This window comes from Triticum urartu, chromosome 5A, assembly GCF_056163025.1.
Source record: "Triticum urartu cultivar PI428250 chromosome 5A, HENAU_Tu73, whole genome shotgun sequence".
NCBI lineage: Eukaryota > Viridiplantae > Streptophyta > Magnoliopsida > Poales > Poaceae > Triticum > Triticum urartu.
Genome location: NC_141877.1, coordinates 640,189,749 through 640,214,409, shown reverse-complemented (window position 1 = coordinate 640,214,409; position 24,661 = coordinate 640,189,749). Strand labels below are relative to the sequence as shown.

General features: G+C 48.1%; 2 protein-coding genes and 1 long non-coding RNA gene across 3 annotated transcripts; all 3 read right to left on the bottom strand.

Moving 5' to 3' along the window:
* Window positions 1-322: 322 nt before the first annotated feature.
* Window positions 323-1,354, bottom strand: LOC147973652 (uncharacterized). Its single transcript, XM_087524745.1, is given in 1 exon segment — window positions 323-1,354. A coding segment is annotated over 1 exon segment (1,032 nt).
* Window positions 1,355-8,561: 7,207 nt separating this feature from the next.
* On the bottom strand, window positions 8,562-9,303 carry LOC147973651 (uncharacterized). The gene is made up of 2 exons (XR_015603674.1): window positions 9,062-9,303; window positions 8,562-8,987 (listed from the first exon to the last, which is right to left on the bottom strand). It is a non-coding gene; the product is annotated as an uncharacterized LOC147973651 (long non-coding RNA).
* Window positions 9,304-20,564: 11,261 nt separating this feature from the next.
* Window positions 20,565-22,802, bottom strand: GAPB (glyceraldehyde-3-phosphate dehydrogenase B subunit). Its single transcript, XM_087522179.1, has 7 exons — window positions 22,517-22,802; window positions 22,269-22,430; window positions 22,000-22,167; window positions 21,742-21,902; window positions 21,602-21,663; window positions 21,058-21,514; window positions 20,565-20,945 (listed from the first exon to the last, which is right to left on the bottom strand). The coding sequence occupies exons 1-7, from the start codon at window positions 22,703-22,705 to the stop codon at window positions 20,810-20,812; spliced, it is 1,335 nt and encodes a 444-aa protein (XP_087378305.1). The 5' UTR covers window positions 22,706-22,802; the 3' UTR covers window positions 20,565-20,809.
* Between the last annotated feature and the right edge of the window lie 1,859 nt (window positions 22,803-24,661).

Below are 24,661 nucleotides of genomic sequence, written 5' to 3'. Positions count from 1 at the left end.
TCTCCGCTAGCTTCAAGTTGTCGCTTTCTAGGAGGCCAGCCCTGTCATAGTTATACGTTCAACCTATAATCTTAGAACATCTCCAGCCGTTCGCCCCCCCAGGATGCCGAAAAAGTGACGCCTGGGGTCGAACCGGCTTTTATTTCGGCGTGGGGGCGATTGCGTTCCCAGTCGCCGCCCCCAGCTCGCCCCCAAATCGGCGCAAACTCGGCGATTTGATTCAAATTTGTACAAACACGGCACAAACTCGGCGATTTCATTCAAATTTGTACAAAAAAACAGGAAACAAACTACCCACTACGCCATTGCCGCCGCCCGCCTTCTACATCCCGAGGAGTCTGTAGAACCAGGTGTAGTCGCCGTCGTCGTCGTCATCGTCGTCGCCGCCCTGCGTCCCGCCGGAGCCGCTGCCGTCCCTGTTGCACCACTGACCAGGGTCGCCGACGCGCGCGGGGTTGGATGACCCGGGCGCGTCCTTGTCGTCGCTGTCGAGGACGACGACACCGCCCTCGTCGCGTCCGCGGCGCCGGGCCTTGATCTTCTCGTACGCCCGGCGCTGGCGCTCCACCTGCTCGCGGACGTAGTCCGTCGTCGCCCACTTGAGGGCGGTCTTGTCGGCGGCGGCCATCTCCGCGTGCTCCTTCTTGACGGGGAGCAACCCCGGCTCGGTCTTCGAACGAACGAGGCGGAGGGAACGAGGGGAGGGACGGCCGCCCTCATTGATGACGAGGGCGCCACTGCGGGTGTGGCGCCCAAGCGGCATCTCCTGTGGCTCCGACTTGATGGGGCGGAGCACTGGCGACCCGGAGGAGAGCGAACCAGAACCCGGCGACGAGGAGGTCGCCGCCTCCATTCACCGTGGCATCTAGGAACTACCGCAGCGGCGAGAGAAGGGCGGGGGCACCGGGTACTCGAGGCGCGGCGTGTTGCCGGTCTCGATGTGGTCGAGGACGGCCTTGGGGGTGCGGCGAGGCACGCCCCACCATTTGCGTCGTCGGTCGCTGTTGAGGCGGCCGACGGGAATGGTGCCGTTGGCGGACCCGACCTGGTCTTCGTGGCGGCGGTCGAAGTACATCGTCCACAACATGTGGTTGTCGGCGGCGTACCTCGGCTCGTTCCGCTGCACCTCCGACAACGACGAACGGATACAGGCGATCTCGGCGCGCCGTTCAGCCGCGGTGGGCACCCGGGGCACCGGAACGTCACCGGCGGTCAGCCTCCACAAGCACGGCACCTGCATGTCTGGGGGTGTCGGGTAGTCGACCTCGTAGAGGAGGCGCGCCTCGTCCTCGCGAAGACGGCGTCGGCCGAAGCCGTTCGCCGCCGCGGCGTCGCCTATGTAGCGCTCGGCCATTGCTCGTCGGCGAGGAGAAGAGGGGGGAGAGTGGCTTCTGTGGCGAGAAGAGGCGAGAGAGGAGGCGAGGTGTGGCGATTGTGGCGTTCACCGGCGGGGAGGTCGACTTTTATAGCCGAAGCGGGGCGGTGAGAACCTGCTCGCCAGGTGCCGCGTGGTGGGAGCGGGCCGGACGCGCATCGCGACGCCTTCACTGTGCCGCCCGTGAGGCATCAGTGGGAGGCTGACCGGCACGGCAGCCTTGGCATTGATTCCCGCAGGAACCGAGGTGATGAGGACGATGAAGCTGCGTGTCGCTGACTCGGCGGGCCGATTCCCGTTCACGCCAAAATCAGTTTCCCCAGCGCCCCCTAGCGCGCCGGGTTTGGCATGGGGCCGCTGGCGCCAGTTTCGGCCAAAACCGGTGAAAAACGGGCTCCTGAGGACGTGACTGGGCCTTTTTTGGCCGCCGGCGCTAAAAATGGCCTGGGGCCTGTTGGGGACGCGGCTGGAGATGCTCTTATGTCCATGCTATACATTGGATCATGTACTATTTGAAACATATGAAAAGACAGAAACAAAAGAACTTAAGGAAAGAAATTGGTGTTGCCTCACATCAGAGAATATTCTTTTTTTGTTACCCGAAACTGTAGAACGAGTCTGATAAATGCCACACGTGTGGCACGAACACATGGCAACCGTAAAATAGGGGGATGGAGTATCCCTCCTAGGGGATTTGTGAAGCTGAATGTTGATGCCGCTTTCGATCATGATCTCCTTCAAGGTACAGTTGGTGTGGTCCTGAGAGATGATAAGGGAAGGTTCATCGTTGGAGGAAACTGGTGGATTGAATGGTGTGATAATGTATTAACAGCTGAAGTTCTGGCTCTTAAATTTGGTTTATTCCTAGCACAGAAGGTGGGCTGCAATCGCCTTGTTGGAAACTCAGATAACATGAAAGTGATCGACATAATGAAGAATGGAGGACACTCGGCGGGAGCGGCAGCTGCAGTTTTTTATGCTTGTTACTTTTTGGCTTGTGATTTTCGTAGAGTTAAATTTGAACACTGTTTTAGGGAAGCAAATAGAGTGGCCCATGAAATAGCTAGGTTAGCAAAAATTTCAGCCACTAGGGATTGGTTTGAGGAGCCGATGAAGAATATTGTACCTCTTTTTATGAACGATGTAACAATTATTTCTAACTAATAAAGTTGAATTTTTATTTCAAAAAAAAACAAATGGCAACTCTAAATATTTTTTATGGCAAGTTTAATGACTTGAGGACGACAACTTTCTTTTCAGACGGCAAGTTTCTGTTTTTTTTTGGATGGCAACTTTTAGTAGTAAATAAAACGCCAGGATCGGATTAGTTCGTGCCACACGTATGACGATTATCATTTGGGTACAACAATCATTCTACGGTAAATTTTTATCAAACTAAAGAATAAAGTTAAAATAGTACAAAAACAAAAGAACAGAAAAAACAAGAAATGCATGCAAGCTCTAGGGATTAGGAATTTAGATATTATAGCATTCAGATTCAAACATTCTTGGCAGAAAGTAGATCTAAGTGCATTTTCGTAGAAAGCAGAGCTATAGAAACAAACATTATTTAGAGGTACGAGCACCACGCATAGAAACAAACATTTTCTTATGCATTATTTAGAGCTACAGTAACAGCCAATGGGCGGTCTGATGCACCGCCCATGATAACTTCAAGTCTCTTTCAAAGAACACAAACTCGGCTTCCCCTGATTATTCCTCAGCACCAATAAGGCGCGCCTTGTACCTGGGTAGGACAGTGTGAAAATAAGCTTGTGGCAATAAAAAATGTTAATCAGCAAGTTTATAATAGGTTACCTTGGTGTAGCTGAGGTACAACCACATTTTTTATTGCTGCAAACAAATGCACTTCCAGCTTGAAATGCCTTCCTATGGCATATTTGGCAAGAGAGGAATCACCAATGTTCTGAGGCCAGTCTCATTATTGTGACCGTGCTCATCATATTATTCCCCTACAAAATTAACATAATCAATGAAATTGGCATTTGTTGGTTGGGTATTTGATAGTTATTCTGAAAGTAGGACATGTGTAAATAACTCCCAAGAAAATGTTTAGAGGTACGATGTATCTGGAATTCATTAGGATTCATGGTAATCAGGAAATCGACCTTCAGAATAACATTATTTAGAGGTACGATGTATCTGGAATTCATTAGGATTCATGGTAACCAGGAAATCGACCTTGACGGTGCCAGCCCTTTCATTACTAATTGCTGGATTGTACCGATCATCACGTGCTGCCATGACTGTCAGACATGGTAGGCATTTGTTTACCTAGTCTGCATTCAGCATAATGAACATAAAGGTAAGTATATTACAACAGTTAACTGATATGTGTTACAATTTGTAATGTTAGTTACTTTTCTTACCTGGCACAATAATTTATCTTCTCAGGTATATCTGGATTGATATAAATCTTAGCAGCATCGCTGCAACTTATTGTGAACAGCCTACATTTTTTATAACCATGTGGCTTCTTTCTTAATTGAAAAGGTGTAAATAAATACTTTGAAACATCGACCATACCTAGGTAACTTTTCATAAAATTTTCAATCAAAAGAACTGGAATTAGTTGCGTCGGACCAAGGTTGTATAGATTATCAGCCTGGAAGGAAGTTGCATGTTCTCTCCACAGTGCAACTTCCATAGTGTTTCCACTAAACATAGCATCATGGATTAAATATCATAAAATCAACAGATAAGTTTAATGTATCATGATCTATATGAAATAGCTTACTCAATATCTGTGAACAGCAAGTTCCTTTCATCTGATTCTTGTGCTCTAGCAGGTAATCGTACCTTCAGTATATCTGAAATTCCAGATACTATTCCAATAACATCTGTATATGTAAACATGGTGATGAAGATGGATCAGGGCTAATCCAGATGGTAAGCAAGACTAAAAAGAGAGCCAGCCACAAGTTCAGGTAGGACTGCGTTTAAATTAGACACAGGATAATTATTCCCTTTGTTGTTTTCAACATTGATTCAACAAACACGTGGTAAGTCACAGATATAATAAGTTTGACCCACTTTACCAGCTACAGATGGACTGCTAATGACAATAATCAAATCATGCAAATGTCAATAATAACACCTACAAAAAAATGTCAATAGAAATGAGTGGTCATGATATGTGTTTCGTACATAGTTCATACCAGGACAAAATTACATTGGAGTATGCAGCGAGAAGTGGCTTGGTCGACTCTTCAAAAGAGCAACAAAATCTGGCTGCAAAAATGACCTGTGGTTATGCATAATTCAGAAGGAAGGGGAGAAAGCAAAGGGTGGCGATTCAGGAGCTTCCTTGTGACCTGTATCTGGTGAAGAGGAAGAACAAGGAGACGACCACCACGAGTGCTTGGGTGATCATACGGGCATGAGGAGGAGGTGCTTTACGGCCTCTTTGCTGCCCGGGTCTGATCGTCGAAGAGGCAAAAGCCAACCAACAGGCGGGGCACTTGAATTGGAGCAATGTGTGGGCAAGGACGACCAGGTTCAGATCGGAAGAGTTCCGAACGGCTAGATGTGGCTGGCGACATGGAGGCACTGGGGGTCGGGGCCATGATGGGAAGGGCTATGGCGGAAGGCGAAGTGTGAGTGAGGGGGGCGTCGAGAAGGGACGGGGCGGCAGAGGGAAGAAGGAGCACGTACTGCTGGCGGTGGCAGAGGGAGATGGAGGCGAAGAACTTGCTGGTGGGAGAGGGGCTGCGTCACTAGACCACGTCGAGATCGGAGCGGCTCTCGAAAAGAAGGCGGCGCTGGACCGGGGCATCTGGGAAAGGGCAGCGTGGCCAGGGGATTCGTCCCGTCGGTCGGCGGCGCGCTGATGGACGCGGGCGCTCCTCATTGACAGCGCGCGATGCCGCGCCCATCTATTTTGATGGCAAATATTAAAAATTAAACTTGGTGTGTGGATATATTTATTTTGAACTTAAATTGACTTTAAATGGAATTAGTAAAAATGTCCGTGCATTGCAACGGGAGGAACAAAAGAACTCATGCATTGCAATGGAGCATAAATAATCTGCTCCCTCCTTCCATCTATATAGGGCCTAATGCGTTTTTCAAGACCGTGTTTGATTATTGACAAGATTAATAGTACATGACATGTATAATGTGAAAATTATATCATTGAAAGCTCCTTTCACATACGAATTTGACGATGTGTTTCCTATAACTTGCATGTCATATATTATTGCTCTAACATTTGGTCAAACTTATCCTCAAAAAATATATTAGACCCTATATAGATGGAAGGAGGGAGTAGTTTTTATGGATACAACACATGTGCCAGCACTATATGCCTACTGCAGGAGGTTGGCATGATTCAGCCAAGCAAGAGACTTTGATTCATTATGTTTTTTCTCCTCATTTGTGCGTGGTCAGAGGGCATGTAAGGAGAACATTAGTGAGGATGAACAATTACATTTGAGCAATCGGACGACTCGGAGGGTGACCCGTTGGTGGCATGTATCAACAAAACCACCTTCATCTATCAGACTCCTGAAATCTCAGAAAATAGATGGAGAGATGGACAAAGAAATGGAAGAGGATAGATAGTGTATAGATAGGATTTTCATCATATTTCATCCTATGAATTAAGCAATCAAAATCAAAAAAGTTGCTCCGAATTCTAGTCTTCCAAACGTCATGCAAAAATTATTGGTAAACGTGATAATATTTAAATTGAGCCATCCTATCTCAAGTAGCCACTAACAAGGTACGTATAAAAATTGAGCTATTTGAAGTCAAGTGAAGATCTCACTGTGCGAACGTTTGGGGTGGCCGCAGGGGTGGGCTGGTCCATAAAACATTCATAAAAGACCAAAAAGAAAACCAGAAACTGTTTTCTTGAGTTAAAAAAAATACAGCACAATCTTTCTATACCACGCCAGTCGCCAGTCGCCCTAAGCATGCGTGCCTGATGTGTTTATACTTCACCCCCACCACACACACACATTATATAAGCCTCTTCTCTTTCCTATTTACCGACGAATCAACCTCTCTTTTTTCTTCCTTATTTTTGCCACATCCTTTTGATTTCCTTCCTTATTAGTATATAGATAGGATTTTCATCATATTTCATCCTATGAATTAAGCAATCAAAATCAAAAAAGTTGCTCCGAATTCTAGTCTTCCAAACGTCATGCAAAAATTATTGGTAAACGTGATAATATTTAAATTGAGCCATCCTATCTCAAGTAGCCACTAACAAGGTACGTATAAAAATTGAGCTATTTGAAGTCAAGTGAAGATCTCACTGTGCGAACGTTTGGGGTGGCCGCAGGGGTGGGCTGGTCCATAAAACATTCATAAAAGACCAAAAAGAAAACCAGAAACTGTTTTCTTGAGTTAAAAAAAATACAGCACAATCTTTCTATACCACGCCAGTCGCCAGTCGCCCTAAGCATGCGTGCCTGATGTGTTTATACTTCACCCCCACCACACACACACATTATATAAGCCTCTTTCCTATTTACCGACGAATCAACCTCTCTTTTTTCTTCCTTATTTTTGCCACATCCTTTTGATTTCCTTCCTTATTAGTATAGCCCATGAATCAGCCTCTCTATTTCCTTCCTTATTGCTGCCACGTCCTTTTGTTTTCCTTCCTTATTAGTATAGCCCACGAATTAGCCTCTCTATTTCCTTCCTTATTTCTGCCACGTCCTTTTGATTTCCTAACTTATTAGTACGAATTAGCCTCTCTATTTTCTTCCTTATTTCTGCCACGTCCCGTTTGATTCCTTAGACGGCTTCGTGATACCCAGGAAACTCGAGGCATATATAAATTGGGTGGATTGGATGTAAGATTGCGAGGTGGGACTAATTTAACACGTAAATCAACATTGACTCGAAAACATAACAGGAGCTAGATTGGTTGGCTGAGTTAATAAGTAGGAGTACTCAACAATGGGAGGTCTAGAGTTCAATTCCGTTTACCGGCAATTATTTTTGCCTCGACCGCCGGGCCGCCAGAAACCTTAGATGGGCCAATAATTTGCCCGCACAAATTCATAACAAAAAAAATCGAATATCTGTGATGGCTTATTAGATATAACTAATACTATGATAACAAAAGTTGATGGTAGTCCACTTGGTATAGATGTGTCGTATTTATCCTTAGGTCTCAAGTTCGATCCCTATTGTATTCTAATGTATTTTTGCGGTTTTTTATTTATTTGATTAATGGTGTGCGGGTGGAATGGAGCAGGCCCAGCCGAAGCCCAATTAGATATTGTGGTCCAGGCCAGAAGCCTAAAGTCAGTAGCACGCAAAGAAAAATAGTACCTCGTACGGAAAAAAAAGAGGATGACGGTGAATCCGGAGACTCAATCCGTGCTTTATTATTATTATTAGGAAGAGATATACATTTGTTGTTAATACATCTATTTTGTTTATTAAAGTGATTTTCTTGTTAATACACCATTGCTAGTTTTATAGTCATCAAATAATGGACGTTATCCATCGCGGTCTGCATTGATTGCATCCCTTGGACAATGGCAAAATTCTGCTCCACTTTCCCTTGTTGAAGTGATTATTATAATTTGGAAAATAGGTTATTATGGTGGAGTAAAGGAGAGTTCTAAACTCCTTGTCGTCTCTCACAAAACAAAAATAATAGTATATCCTCTTCTTGTTTGATTCGACATTAGTGTATTTTACTATAAATCGATTACTCCATTAGCCTATTTACATATATTTAATTTGTGATGTTATTTTCCTATTCTGCCTCCTTTTGGTGGATTGGCCATGGTGGCAGTGGTGTATCAAAGGGAATGACATTAGGCTATTAGAAGAACAGGTATAATCATGCACAAATAGTGGTAAAGATTTAGTTACATAGATAGCCATCATCCACATGGAAGAGCGGAAAATTATTGTGCTATTGTAGCAGTAGTTGTCTTTTAGCAGTAGATAAGTATATGAAATATGAATTTCACATACTTTTAAGAAGTGAACATATCGAATAATAAATACATACTTCATGTGTGCAGCTTGTATAACAAGGGGCAAATACGTAAGAACATCCATTTGAAAAAAGGACGGGCAACACAATGCAAGCTTAGATAATCATGGTATAGCTTGTTGTCTTAGGACACAGATTATGAATATCGTAGATGGTCCAGTACATATGTATGCAAAGATGGAATTCTAAATATATAAGGATAGCTTCCTTGAACTTCAGGTCTACTTTAGCCATCAATTTGTTTACACATATTTTTTGAACATTGTAGGACTGGAATGACTTAAGGGGCCTGCAAAAGCAGAGTGAGCATTAAGGGGCATTACATATTATGAAGTCAAGCAGCTGCAGGCCAGGAAAATAACAATGTATATCTCCACTAAATGATGCAGGTGAACGGCAGCGCACATCAGTTGTCGTTAACACTTCCAAGAACTGATGATTCATCGCCTCTTTCAACCCGTCAGATGAGATTCAGTCGCCTGCTTCACCGAACAGCCATAGGGTTGCTTCGCTTCTCCCACGAAATCCAAGTGTCACGGCCTGCCTCACCCGCATGCCCCGCGACTGAGAAGGTCGTGCACTCAATGGGGATCAGTCGCCGTGGCCTGCCTCGACTTTCTGAAAGATGTTGTGCTGCTGGAGTGGAAAGGGTAGGCGAAGAGTGACAGGAAAGGAGGAATATATACACGTACCTGTACTCCTCGGCATCGAAAAGGATCGGCATCCGCCATGAATGCGCGCTCCAAAACTGAAGTGTGATTGCATCTTTAAAGTGTCAGCGGAGCAGTTTCCATCAGATGAGGCGTCACCCGCATCGTGCGCGCCACGGGATCCCCTCGCGCGCGTCAGCCGGATCCCCAAGGAAGATCGATCGCGCGTGCGTCGATTGGATCCCCTCGCAACACCCGCGCCGGCCGCATCGCGAGCGCCTCGATCCCCCCCCCCCCCCCCCCCTGTCACCGATCAGGTCCTTTGTATCGGGTGCAGGCCGATCCGTCGCTCTGGACCGTACGTGCTCGGTTAGGTTAAGTGGGCTGGAAACTCCCAAATCGCCTAATCGGCCCAGTTAACCAGAGGGCTTCATTTCGGCCTGCGGAGCAGCAGCCCACAGGACAGCCAGCCCAGTTTTGCCAGATGCCGGACAGATCTCTTTAACAGGAGATCTGACGGCCAAAATCATGCAGATCATGTAAACGGACGGCCAGAAATGCGAAACGCTGAGAGGGCTCGCTTTAGGTGCGGTTATAATGTCCTTAATGGCATGTGGTTAAGGGGCCAATTTTTTTATGAGTACATGAGCAGGTTTTAGCCCAAATGAAGTGAAGCCGGGGTGGTTAGAGAAAATAAGAGTGTATAATTTATATGCTATCTTTTGCACATTGATATTTGACAATGACTATCTTTTGCACGTTCGAGTAAATAGGAACATTGCACCATTAAAAAGGGGTGCATGAGGAACATGAGTGGAATTCATGCATATATACATAACCCTACAAACACCCAAAATCATGTGCAAAAGCCCCTAAAGATACCCCTTTTAATCAGCTTGTTCTATGTGAAGAATCCTTGAGCCTCCAAACTTGCTTGGGGAAGGGGGGATTTGGCTTGCCAGCTCTTGCACAACCGAGATATATCCTTGGATGGATTTGGCGATCCGGGGCTCAGTGTTGGCATGGAACCTCCAAACTCGAATGCTATCTAACAGACATATTGATCGGGAGGCATATAAAGACCCCCCCCTCCCTCTTTTCCTGAGGGTGGGTGTCGACCAGATTTAAGAATAACACGATCGTTGACCACTTTAAGCTTACATTCCTCCCTCTCAAGCAAACCCAAATTCGATTTGTTGAGAGAAAAAGAAAGAAATCCTAAATTTGTGATCTCACCTAGCCAACTTGACCCCCCCCCCCTTGATTTCTTCATCTTGTTCGTTACTCTTGGGTTTGTAGGGAACGATGGTTTGTTTTCCTCCTAAAACTTCTAAGCTTGTGGATTTAGTTCCAGAAGTTTGTAAAGGTTTGGATGTCACCTCATTACCTCTACTTTTTTTGCGAGAAAACTCCTGATCTATTCATTTTCAATTATGGTAGTACAACGAACATCAGAAATAACAAAAATTACATCCAGATCTGTAGACCACATAGCGCCGACTACAAACACTGAAGCGAGCCGAAGGCACGCCGCCATCATTGCCCCTCCCTCGCCGGAGCCGAGCAAGACTTGTTGTAGTAGACAGTCGGGAAGTCGTCGTGCTAAGGCCCCATAGGACCAACGCGACAGAACAACAACCACCGTTGATGAAGAGTAACGTAGATCGGAAGGATCCAACCTGAAAACACATGAACGTAGACGAACTACGACCAGATCCGAGCAAATCCACCAAGGACAGATTCATCGGAGACACACCACTACTAAGAAAGTTAAATTTTGTAGCCGCATATTCACCCACCGCCACCCCCACCCCCCGCGCTATAGTCACCTTATATCACTAAATAGGGATCAGAGTCGGGGGCTCCTATGATAGGCTTCACCGCATGGAGAGTAGAAATGTCTATTTTGGACAATGACGCCGGGATTAAAGAGTTAGAGGCCAAAAGTGTTGAGTATGTCCATGAAATAAACCACCACCTTGGGTAATTCCGAAGGTGTTGAGGTAATCCTGAATTACTCAAGTGTAGCACACATGATTGCCATGCCTCTACATACAAAATCACTCATATAGGTAACATAGGCCCATGCTTGACGGTGCTCAGTATGCTCACTCGAAAGTTCTAATGAGAAAAATACACTTGTGTCTAGATTGGTCTTTGAAAAATGATGATGCAATGGTTCTCTAGTTGATCAAAAGAATCTCACTCCCACGTAGACAAGGGGTTGCCAATTGAAGCTTGTAGCTCTCACCAAGGTCGTGACACCAATCATCCTCAACCACACAAGCCTTCATGACAACGCCAAGGGAGCTTGGGGTGCTCAAGTGCGACTGCATGAGGGCAACATAAGCATCAAGCCATCCAACCTATCAATTTTCAAGCAAGTTGGACTTGTTTGCTATACTATGGAGTATGGAAGATGTGTCACCCCAAGATGTATTTTTGAAAACTCAATGATTGTAGTGTTGTATTGAGAGGCTTGAAGCAAGAGGTTAAAGAGGATTTCATTATTGGTAAGTTATTGAGTGCACTCATATTATTCATGTTACTAGCATGGTCTTCCACCTTTGATATTAAGTGCGCAAATCGACACAGTTATTTTGGTTCATACGTATGGTGTAGTGCATTTTGGCTCGCAAGCAGAAACTCCATGTTGGGATGAAGCCTCTTAATTTCATAGTTTTAAAATAGGCCGCTATAGCCCGCTTTAGCCCGCTATAGCTGATTTGGAGGTCCGTCGCTATTTCCCATAGCCCGCTATTTAAAATATTACTTAATTTCCTTCCTAGAAAATGAGAGGCGGCGACAATGTATTCTTGTCCAACAAAAAAAGGCCCTTTTCAGCTATTTAAAATAAATTGCAGTAAGTAGGTTAGGACGACTAAAAAAGACCAGACACTTTGTGTGTGTGTGTGTGTGTGAAGATCAATAATTGTACTATAATCAATGTTCTCCAACATATTACTAGTACTCCAACGGAATGAGATTGCAGGGCATTGAATGTGAGGCAGACTGTAAGACTGGTCATAGTGGGGAGTAACTTACACTAGTGTCATGCATATGACACTAGTCTAAATTACTATCTTTATAGTGCAAAGTAACATAGTAGTAATGTCATATACGGTTTCATTTATTAGCTTGTAGACTCATTTTGTATTGGGAAGCGCTATGTTACAGTAACATATTGTGTTACTACTTCTCATTAACTACTTGTCACATAAGCAAAATTTTCTTGAAATGCACTATGTTACTAGCTAAGTTACTCCCATTATGACTAGCCTAAGAGCATCTCCAACAGCCGCGCCAAAAGACGCGCGCGTGGAGTAAATTGGCTTTAGACTAGCCACAATGGATAGTAACATACATTAGTAACACACACATATCCCTAGACTATGTTACTACCTTCATAGTGGGTAGTAACTTAAGAGTGATAACATGCAAAGATTCATTTATTAAGTTATAGACTCATATTGCATTGGGACATGTGATGTTACAGTAACTAGCTAAGTTACTACAAGTACCTCTCTCCTCATTAACTCATTGCCACATAAGCAAATTTGCTGAATTGGATTCGAAGTTACTGCTGAAGTTACTCCCACTGTGGTTAGTCTTATAGCGCACGCGGGATGTTTACGCGCGCTCCAGCGGTGGCGCGAAACTAGCGCGCGCAGGAAACGATTGCGCGCGCGGGGGAAAAGGCGGCCGCTCGCGCGCTACATTTGGCGCGCCGCGTTTGGCGCGCCTATAAATTGCAACGCCTCCGCCGCTCTCTCCATCGCCCTTTGCCGCTCTCTCCGTCTCTCCATCGCCCCCTGCCGTGCTCTGCCGCCGACACGCCACCACCGCGCCACGATGCCGCCTCGGCGCGGGGGAGGTACGGGCTACCGCGGCGTCCGCGTGTGTCCGTCCGGCACCTACTCCGCCGAGATTCGGTCGGGCGGCGGCATGCGGCTCCGTCTCGGAACTTTCGACACCGCCCAGGAGGGCGCCCGCGCGTACGACGCTGCGACGTGGCGCCTCCCGCGGTCCCATCAGGACATGAACTTCGCCGACGTGACGACGCGGGAGCGCGCACAGGAGTTGGCACCTTTCCCGCGACTTCTCACTGACGAGGATCATCGCAAGCACCGGAGGCGGGAGCATCGTCTCAGGCTGGCCGAGATGGACGAGCAAGCCATGGCGCTGTGGAGTCATCGCTTCCCGGAAGACACCAACGAGGAACAGTTCTTCGCCCAGAGGAGGGCGGGGAGGGCGAAGAGGAGAGAGGAGCGAGCCGACTATCGCGAAGACAAGCGAACGCGAAAGGCGGTCGCTAAATACAACCAAGCGCTAGGAGATGCGTTCTCCTGGAACTCCAGCGACGAGCGGTTCCTTACGCCTACGCTCCGACGTCGGAGGAGGACATCACTGAGACAGAGTCCGAGTCGGACGAGTAGTAGTAGGAGAACTATCTACGAAACCAAATATGTAATAAGAGAACTATCTACGAAATCAAATATGTAGTAGAAAAACTGAAATATAGCACGTCTACTGAAGCGGCGTCGGCGCGCTTTAATTTACGGCGGCCGCTGGAGCCAGCGCACCGCTGCACGCAAAAGCTGGCTAACCCGGCGATGTATCTCGATTTTTAGCGCGCGGCGCGTTGCGCGGCTGTTGAAGATGCTCTAAGCTTTGGGTGAGTCCATTCCACACAAATGGTGACTGGAACCCTGCCACAAATCAAATCTCCAATTAATAGGTGGATGCTTGGGGTTGAAAGACGGAGCAGGAACCATGACTTGGAAACAACACCCAACGAAATGGGGATACGGCCAGGTCCATCAAGAAACCCAGCATGGCCCCGTGCGTTCCGCTGAAACGATCAAACGGACAGTTAAAAACAAAGAGGGCGAGGGATTTCAAGAGCCTGAACAAGCCATGAACTTACAACACGCGCAGGGAGATTCAGAATTACCAGGCCCAGCAGGAACCCATCCTAATCGATCGTATGGAGACACGGCCATCAGCCGCAGGAATGGAAGAGGTAGGCACAGGAGAGAGCCAGAGCCTAGAGGCAAGCAAAGCTCCCATGGCCGCTCCTCTGCATGCCCCTTCCACCGCTGCTGCTCCGGCCAAATTAAACACCCAAGCACACACGCCGGTGAGAGTGCTGCTTCCATCGGCGGGAGGCGGGAGCCTATTTGTACCCGGCCTTGGCCTCGCCCTCGCCGTGGTGCGCGACGCTTGCGATTTTGGAGGACCAAGAAACAGCAGTAGTACAGGTTCAGGTTGGTGGCAGTACACAGGGGGAAGCTATGGGAGTACTACTTGGGCCTCCTCCTCGGATCAGGGAGGTGTACTGCCGCTGGCGTCGGGAGCTCCTGTCCTGTGGTACACTTGTACAAGTTGTACTGCAGGGGCAGCGCGCGGGGGGAGCAACGCGGCAACCGCGAGGGTTAGGGCATCTCCAGCCGCGCCCCTAACAGGGCCCCTCAGGCCACTTTTTCGGCGTCGGCGCTGAAAAAACGGCCCAGTCGCGTCCTCAGGACGTTGAAAATCGCCGGTTCGGACCTTTTTTCCGTCCGGCGGTTACAGGCCGAACCCGGCGCGCTGGGGAGCAGTTGGGGGCTCCGGCGCTAGGGAAAAGCACGTCTGGCCCACACCGACAGCGGAAAAGTTAAGGTTTTCTTCCCCCGACTCGCCTCGCAACCCCCGCGCCCTCGGCCATCACTAACTATATCCCGGCGACGGCCGCCGCCCTACTGATAGACATTCCCCGCCGGAAAATAGCAGCGCTTCGCCGCGGCAGCCCCTCCCACAGTAGCTGGGCATTTTCGGCCGTCATTTCCGGCCGCGGAGGCGCGGTTTAACGGCGGGTACACGCCCACCGAGCGCAAGGTGTTCGGCGTTTTGCCTGCCTCGGCGATGGACTCGGATGAGGAGGAAAAGCTCGCCGCGCTGCTGGAGGAGGAAGCCGCGGCCGACATCCAGGAAGAAGAGCATCTCATGGTGCTCGCCGCCCTCGGCCAGCTGCTGGCGAGCAATGAAAAGCCGCGGTGAGGTGGCTCGGCGCCGGGGCGGATGAAAGCAAAGAATCGGCATCGTCTCCAAGGCTACTGCATGCTCTACTCCGACTACTTCGCCGATGCTTCACTTCATGGCGAGAGAACATTTCGGCGCCGTTATCGGATGAGCCGAAAGCTCTTCCTCAGGATTGTGAATTCCATCCGGGAGTTCGACAACTACTTCAAGTGCAAGATAGATTGCACTGGCGCTCTTGGATTCACCTCCATCCAGAAGTGCACGACAGCGATGAAGATGCTTGCATATGGAGCTCCCAGTGATTCACTCGACGACTATGGGCGCATTGCCGAGTCCACCAGCATAGAGTGTTTCTACAAGTTCTGTCGGACAGTGGTGGCAGTGTTTGGGCCACAATACTTGAGAACACCCAATGCGGAAGACACTGCTCGGATCCTAGCCCAGAATGCAGCAAGAGGATTTCCTGGGATGCTTGGAAGCATCGACTGTATGCATTGAAAATGGAAGAATTGCCCATTTGGTTGGCAGGGGATGTACAAAGGCGCCAAAGGCGGTTGCAGTGTGGTGCTTGAGGCGGTAGCCACACAGGACCTTTGAATTTGGCACTCCTTCTTTGGTATGCCAGGAACTCACGATGACATCAACGTGCTGCAGTGCTCTCCTGTTTTTGCCAAGCTCGTTGAGGGCCATTCTCCTCCGGTGAACTTCGAGATCAATGGGCACCAATACAACAAGGGGTACTACCTAGCAGATGGCATCTATCCGAGATGGTCGACATTTGTGAAGACGATCTCAAACCCTCCGGCAGGAGGCAAGAACGCCTGGTTTGCGAAAGTTCAGGAGGCTTGCAGGAAGAATGTCGAGCGGGCATTTGGTGTGCTCCAATCTCGATTCGCTGTTGTTCGGTACCTCGCTCAGACCTGGTCCAAAGATCAAATGTGGGAGATTATGACTTGCTGTGTCATCTTGCACAACATGATCATCGAGAACGAGCAAGAAGACCCAGTGTTTGACACTGAACCATACTACAGGCAGGGTCCTCTAGCCGAAGTTGATCACCAGCTACCGGCAATTTGGACTGCCTATCTCAGTATGCGTCAGGAGATCCGAGACCCACATGTGCATCATCAACTACAGAAAGATCTGATTGAGCACCTATGGAGGCTCAAGGGGGCGCCGTGTGATGAAATACGAGTTTTTATTTGTTGAACTATATAATTTGTATTGAACTATTTGTTGTTGTACTATTTTGTTGAAGTATTTGATTTTTCTGTGATGAAATATGTGATAAGAAATAATTGTGTTGATAATTGAACGCCGAGACACAGCGAAACCACACCGAATATGGGCCTATTCTCGTCCATATGGGCCCTTTATTCGCCGAAATTGAGCTGCAAAGTGGATCAATTTCGGCACCTGGGAGCGAGCTGGGGGCGACGACTGGACGCAAAACCGTCCCCAACACCAATTGTATCGTTGGCTCGCCCCAGAAGGCGATTTTTATGCGTCCGGAGGGAGGGGGCAAGGGCTGGAGATGCCCTTATTGGCCGGTCAATCCGCGCCACAGGCTTCACTGTCGACGACCCCGTTCGCCCGTTTCTTCTGCGTGCTGTGGCCTGTGGTTGGTCGTACGCACCCGCCATTAATCTACTGCTAGTGCGTGTGTAGGTTTGCACCATGACTTCTCAAAGCTGCTTCCATGAGCCTCGCTAATCCATTGGAGCTGAGAGCATCTAAAGTCAGGTGTCCTAAACCTGAGCCCCGACGACCCGTCCAATCACTAACCAGTCATAAATTTTTGACCCAGATGGTACCTCAAAAAGGGCTCAAACGCTCGGGCTGACCGGCACCCTTCATTTCCAGCCCAAATATGAGGCGGATATAGGACACCCGGGCGCGCCCGGCACATCGGACTCGATAGCCTGACCCCACACCAAATTCATCCCACAGCTGACGGATCCATTTGCTCTCTCCTCTCTTCTTTCTCTTTCATGCCGTCCGTTTCGCAGCTCCGCCACCGCTCCTGCTCCGCGGCCGTTCCTAGCCTTTGCGCCGCCAGCTCCGGCAGGGCAGTCGTCTCTCCCGTCCTTGCCATGGGGGACATCGTTATGCGCGATGTTATCGGTGGGCAAGTAAAAATGCCTTCGGGGTTCGAAAAGAATGGGGATGATCCTGGTCGACACAGCACAGCGACGAAGGCTTTGCCTATGTCAAGCTTCTTCATTGACTCACAACGCTTGGGTTCCAGTGGTATTCAGCCGCGACGACGGCTATTGCAGAATTAACAAATGACTCTAGTGTATTTTCGTCTTCTTGGAAGGCTTTTCTGCATTTTTATGTGGACACATGTTTACTCTCGACCCTTCTTGTTGGTTTCATATGCGTGCGTTGTATTCATCATATTTGTGGTGAATGAAACGCGTGGTTACCCTAAAAAAATGCTATACATTATGTGTGTAAATTGCACCAGAGTATGAAAATTGCACTATTATATAGTTATTCTTTGCATGCTACAAAAAATGCAATTTTAGTGCAAAGTTGTTTGCAAGTTTTTTCAGGTATTCTTATCATTTTCTTTCTTCTTAAAGTGTGTTGCAAATGCCACTAATCCATTCTTACTTAAAAAATTCATTATTTTGTTTTTTCAAGTTTTAATTCCATTTTATTCCTTTTTTATGGCTATACCAATTCCACTAATTCATTTCTTCTTAAGAAACTTTTTTTTTTGCAAAAAACCACTATGCCTATATAGATCTTCATCACCAATTTTTGACAGAAAAGTTGCCATCTGGAGTAAGCATCCATCTTACACGATCTTAAGACATTGGATCCAAGCATCTTAAAGCACATGTTAGACAAAACATCGCACAAGAACACTGTCCCAAGAGAAAGTCAGACATCTGAATATATCGAGTTCATTACAGCTCACAGAAGAAGGGTCAATTTATTCTGCCCGAATCCTGTCTTATATATAGAGCACCAAGCCACAAGATCGGTGAGCAATCTCGAAATGAATGAAACACAATCCAGCTGGTACATATTATAGACGGAAAAAAAATTGATACTCCAAAAAGGCTATTTTTGGGGTGCTAATTTTATTTTATTTTCGCCAAGACCTCCATGAATGTTATTTCGCAATGAAACTTTCTAACCATTGAAAACATTTGTCAAATGTTGGCACAAAAAAATTCAGATTAAAAAACATTTTTTTACGGATTTTACTGTTCACTCGAGCTCATATGAGATTGAGCTGAGAAGGGCACGATGAGCTATTTTTTTTAGGAACATGAGCATGTGAGAAATCTTGCGAAGAAAGATTTCACGGGGAGATTTATACTTTTGATTTATATACACATGTGCCGAAATGTATTTAAAAACAAAATCTTTTGGGTTCGCGTGCTTATTTATTTTCGGAACAAAGATTTTGCGGGGAGGATATATTTGATTTACACGGATGTGAGGAAATTTCTACAAAATAAAATCTTGTTGATTCACATGCATATCTCTCAACAAAACTTTCCAAATATTCCACTGGCCTTTGGCTATAAAATGAGCCCTCATCCCTCTCTTCTCCTCAGACGGCGCGCACACACAACTTACTTACGTCTGTTTAGAACCGAGCGTCGCTTGGCTGGCTAGCAGCCCACGCTCACAGCCCACTCGGGTTCGACTCCGCGCAACATGCTCGTGCTTGCCTCTCCCGTCCTGTCTGGTATCATTTTCCCTTTATATCTCTTTTTTTGGATTTCATTTTTTCTAGAGCGCCCATACATACGCGCATACACTCATCTCTATAAACGCACACATGCACACCCTACCCTTATGAGCACCTTCAAGAGACTGAGCCGGCATGTCATCTTAAAATTTACGAAGTCATCATAGGCGCCTCATCATCAACGGAAACACCTCCTCCCACTGAAAGCGCATCGCCGGAAATCCTGAAATAGATTCAGAAATAATGCGAGCACCAGGACTTGAACCCTGGTGGGCTGGAGATACCACTGTCCCTCCAATCATCCAACCACAGGTTGGTTCGCTTTTTTGGTTCCATTTCCATGGCTCGTGTGGGCTGTAGAAGCGCCTTCATTGGCTGCAGGAGAAAGCCCGTGAGCTTGTTGTCTTTAGCCGCGTCGCGCTCTGTCTCATGATGTACTGGCATGACAATGTTGAGCCGGTGCTCTGGTCGTTTGGAGGCGGCCGCCGTCCTGCTACAACGGTACAAGGAGCTGACAGGGTCAAAGCATGTGCTAGACAATGCAGGCTTCTTTCGAAAGATGTGGGCAAGACGAATGGGGAACTCTTTAATCCTTACCGACAACCAAAAAAATCATAACAGGGAGATCAACAACCTCATCAACTACATGCACGCCGTCTGTTGTCCGAGCTTAAGCTCATCGGTTTTTGGTAAGTTGTTTAAGCTCGGACGACGGATAGCGTGAAGGTAGTTGATGAGGTTGTCAATCTCCCGGTCACAGTTCTTCTGGTGGTTGGTGAGCAGATCCCATTTTGTTTTATACATCATCTTCATGAGGAAGCCCGTGTCATCAAACACATGCTTTGACCCTCTTTGCTCCTTGTACTGCTGCAGCGGGACGACGGCCATCAGCTTGACTTTGTCATGGTTGTACACCACGAGGCAGAGCGAGACATCACAGAGGCGCAGCCTTTCTTTTGAATCCCAATCGCGCTCTTATGCTTCTTCTCGTCACCGATCCATGGATCTTGACCTTCCCCACACCAGCCATGGAATGGAACTAAACAAAGGAGAAATAAGAAAGTTGTGTGTGAGAGAAAAGACGGACAAGGTATCATTTTATAGCCAAAGGCCGATGGACTGTATGGAAAATTATAATTGTTGGGCAAATACGCGTGTGAATTCAAAAGATTTTTAGTATCCTCGCAACAAAACCTTTGTTCCCAAAATAAATAAGTATGTGAACCCTTCAACTATGTTTATAAATCAAAAGTATCGTGTCACATGTATGTATCTACCTTTCCTCTTCAAATAAATGTATATATGTATGTGATTAACAAGAGTGAAGTCTTAAAATAAACCTTGAGAATGTATGGTTCCACGTGAATGAATCCTGACGTGCAATCCTGACGTGCAAATTCCTGAAGTTTGTACCCTCTACTTTGCTTTGTACCCACTACTTGGGTTTTAAACCTTGTATAGGCATATCCAAGGGGATTTTCTAAGTGACACCCGGAAAGGCTAGGTTCAGTGGGGTCGCGCTCCAACTTGGGTTTGTTAATCCATTTTTACTTAGAAAACTTCATTATTTTGATTTGTTTAAGTTTTAATTTCATTTTTATTTTATTTTATGAGTAATATCAATTCCACTAATTCATTCCTTCTTAAGAAACTTCCTTTTTGCAAAAATCCCAGTATGTACATATAGATCATTCATCACATAGAGAGTTTTGATAGAGTAAGCATCCATCTTACACCATCTTTAGACATTTGGATCCAAGCATCTTAAAGCACATGTTACACAAAACATCACACAAGAACACTTTCAAAAGTCCCAAGAGAAAGTCTGACATATCTGAATTATATCGAGTTCAGTACAGCTCACAGAAGGAGGGTCAATTTATTGTGCCCGAATCCTGTCTGATATATAGAGCACCAAGCCGCATGCTCGGCGAGCAATCTCGAAACGAATGAAACACAATCCAGCTGGTACATTTTATAGACTATAGATAGAGGATAATAATGTAGTTGCTTCGTTGCGTTTTCTGATCAGCCTCGACCTCCGAGCTCTCACTTCACTCGTCGAACACCTTGCACTCCACGGCGTTGGGGTCGGTCTTGCAGTAGTCCTCCAGCGGGTCGCCGCTGCCGCCGGTCCCGGCGCCCGGCCACTTGGCCGCCACCAGGTGCGCCAGATCAACCACGCGCTGGCTGCACACTCACACGCCAAAACCAGCCACAGGTTAGACATCATGTTTACAGATGCATGCATGTAATTCCGCCGTCGATGATTGTCGCCGCCGGCCGGCCGGCGCGCGCTCACCTGTAGCCCCACTCGTTGTCGTACCAGGCGACGACCTTGACCATGTCGTCGCCCATGACCATGGTGAGGGAGGCGTCGATGCTGGTGGAGACGTCGGAGCAGCGGAAGTCGACGGACACGAGCGGCTCGTCGCAGACGTCGAGGATGCCCTTGAGCGGCCCGTCGGCGGCCTTGCGGAACGCCGCATTCACGTCGTCGGCGGTGATGCCGGTCTTGACGGTGTTGATGACGAGGTCCACCACGGAGACGTTGGGCGTGGGCACGCGGAGCGCGATGCCGTTGAGCTTGCCCTTGAGCTGGGGCAGCACCAGGGAGACGGCCTTGGCCGCGCCCGTGCTCGTCGGCACGATGTTCAGCGCCGCCGCCCTCGCCCTCCGCAGGTCGCGGTGGGACGCGTCCAGCAGCCTCTGGTCGCCCGTGTACGAGTGCGTCGTGGTCATGGTGCCCTTCACGATCCCTGCACGCACGCGGTCACCACGGGACAGTCAGAACTGGTTCAGAACTTCAGACCAGGATGAAAAAAGTGGGACGAACAGGTTCATACCGAACTCCTCGTCCAGGATTTTGGCGAATGGCGCGAGGCAGTTGGTGGTGCAAGAAGCGTTGCTGCAAGGAACAGAGTTGATCAATTTGGTCCATGTAGTAGGAGTGACTGATTGCACTAGAAAATATTGCGATTCATACCTGACGATGTTGGCGACGTCATGGTCGTAGTCGCCCTCGTTGACGCCGACGACGTAGGTGGGGATGTCGGCGCCCTTGGCCGGAGCGGTGATGATGACCTTCTTGGCGCCGGCCTGGAGATGCTTCCCGGCGCCGGGGCCGTCCACGAACACTCCAGTACCCTTCAGTGTTGAGACACGACACATACGTTCAGCGTGGCACTGTGAATTTCCTTTGGCTCTACATGGGAGGGGAGGTTAACGATAGAGAATTACGTACCTCGATGACGATGTCGATGCCGAGCTCGGCCCATGGCAGCTTGAGGGGGTCCCTGTTGGAGACGACCTGGATGTTCTTGCCGTCGACGCTGATGGTCTCGTTGTCCACGATCTTCACGTCCGCCTTGAACGTGCCCAGCATCGAGTCGTACTTGAGCAGGTGAGACGCCTGCAACCAAACCAACCCGACCATGTTCATCATTTCAGAACTGCTGCCCTGTCTGCTCCTCCTAATCACATAGCACAGTCTACGTTATCTTGAACACTTACGTTCCTGACGCCTCCGCTGTCGTTGATGACGATGACCTCGAGCGGCGAGTTCTCGCGGCCGTGCCAGCACCGGAGGAAGTTGCGCCCGATGCGGCCGAACCCGTTGATGGCCACCTTCAGCTTCGCCTCCGCCGGCGCCCTCACGGCGTTCTCGCCGGAAGCCTGCCACGATCAACCTGTTAAGCCGGACGGCATGCGTGCACAAACATATATACAGACCGATCTGAAGTTCTGGGCAAGATACGTACCCTGGCGACGAGCTGCGCGCCGAGGACATCGGAGAAGGACGCCTCCCTGGCGGCGGCGCTGACGGAGCACGACCCCGGCCTCAGCCCGGAGAAGTCGGCGAAGTCAACCCTCTGCCTGGAGGCGGCCTTGCTGTGCAGACGCGCGCTGGTGGGGATGCGGGTGGCGGCGAGAGCTGCATGGGCGGCCATTGCTGCTGCTGATGCTAGGCGGAAAGGAGCAGGTGGTGCGCCGGCTTATTTATGTGGCCGTCGATCCATCGGGGAGGGAGGCGGCGTGATCACTGCTTGGGTTTGTGGCGTCGGGACGGCCGGAGGATAAGGCGATTGCATGTGCCGCAGCCACCCGTTCGGCCAGGCGATATCCTCCCCGGTGTGTGGTGTCGCTCGCCGTCTCTCGTGATGTGAGTCGGGGAGGGTGGGACGTGCGTGCGTAGGGCCATTGTTTTCCTTGTACCTTTTTGGTGGTGTTATCCAGGTTCGTTTGGAGCCATCGGCACGGAGATGATGGATATTATTTGATCCAGTGATCAACAACCACGGGACAAGGATTGCGTTAACCCTTTCGTAGGTGTAGCATTACTCCAAGGAAAATGTCCTGGGGTGTGGCTGCTAGTGGACTAGAGTATAGCCCCAACGTTCTTGGTTTCAAGTCGAATTTTCAAACGAGGATGGGATCATCCAAAATTGGCATCGATTGGCAGCTCACACAAAATTCAAGCTAAATCATTAATTCGACGCTTCACTCATTAAAAAAATTGTGATCCAAGTAGGACAAAAGAAATAATATTCGCAAAATAAGGAACAAAAGAACAGTAACCCATTTTTTGGACCTGATAAATCCCGAACATTCGGATTTTAAGCATGTCATCCCGAACATTTTTTCATGGCAATTTTAGTTGACGCGAGGTGGCAACTTTAGTTGTTAAGACATGATAACTTTGTCCTAGTTTTTTTTTTGTTAGAAAATTGCCATGTTTGCAATCTCACGTGAGCTAAAGTTGCCATTAAAAACGTTCGGATTGCCACGTTTAAAATTTGAACATTCGGGATTAATCATTTTGATTTTTTTAGGGTTGCGTCGTCATGTACAACAGCGAGAGAGCATGGAACAAAGGAAGAAGAAACATGCCCGGGAGGGGGGAGGGGGAGCCAGGGTTAAGGGCAAACTCCAACGCATGGACACATTTCATCTGTTTTTGTCTATTTGGGTTCGTGTAGGCAGAAATGACGACTCAACATGCGAACACAAACTCAATTTTGTGTAGGGTGGTCGTGCGGATACAAAATTGTCCTAACTTTGGCCCGGGCTTGCGTCTACATGGACATGAGGACACGAGACGGACACGCGCGCACATCTGCCCCGGCCCATGTGTCAGCCACCCAACTACACCGTTGTTTCTTTAAAATGCGTGCGGGGGAGGGGGGACCACCACGCCCACTCTCTCCCTCTCTCTGCCCCCAGCCGCCTGACAACCAATCCTACCCACCATGTCCGGTCACATGTCTCGGAAGTGGACGCCCGAATCGCAGGAGCACAAGACCGACTCCTCCTCGTGCTGCTGCGTGGCGGTGACCTTCACCTTAACATCACAAGGTGTCGCGCCAACCGAGCGCGACTGCATATACATTCCCCTCGACCTGTGTCAGCACTACCAGGAGAATGCCATCTCCGTGCCATGGCTGGACGTCGACCTGTCGCACGGATGGCATTTGAATCCGGATATGGTTCTAATATCGTTGGTGCCGGGAACAGGACACGCACGAGAAGTATATGCACACTGGCTGTGACCGAGAGCTGAGATCCATGGACCTCCTAACTTCCTGGTCAGTAGCCTTCTGGCTGACTATTGAACGAATGCTTTAAGTCGAATAAAGCTCCTAAAGCTCCCCGCAAAAAAAGAGAGTGCAAGTTTATTGTGCTTTTCAAAGAGAAAAAGAAGTGATTTGACCTTAACTTGAGACTTCTATGAAACATAAATGTATTCATAGAAAATTTGTTTGGATTTTTTTTTGCAAATTATAGAGGTTTATTTTTATTCATCGAGGTGAACGTCAGGATATAATTTAGGCAGTCATCGAGTGCATCTGTTATATATTTTTTGAAAACAGTATAATTGAAGTTGTTCACATACACGAGTATACACT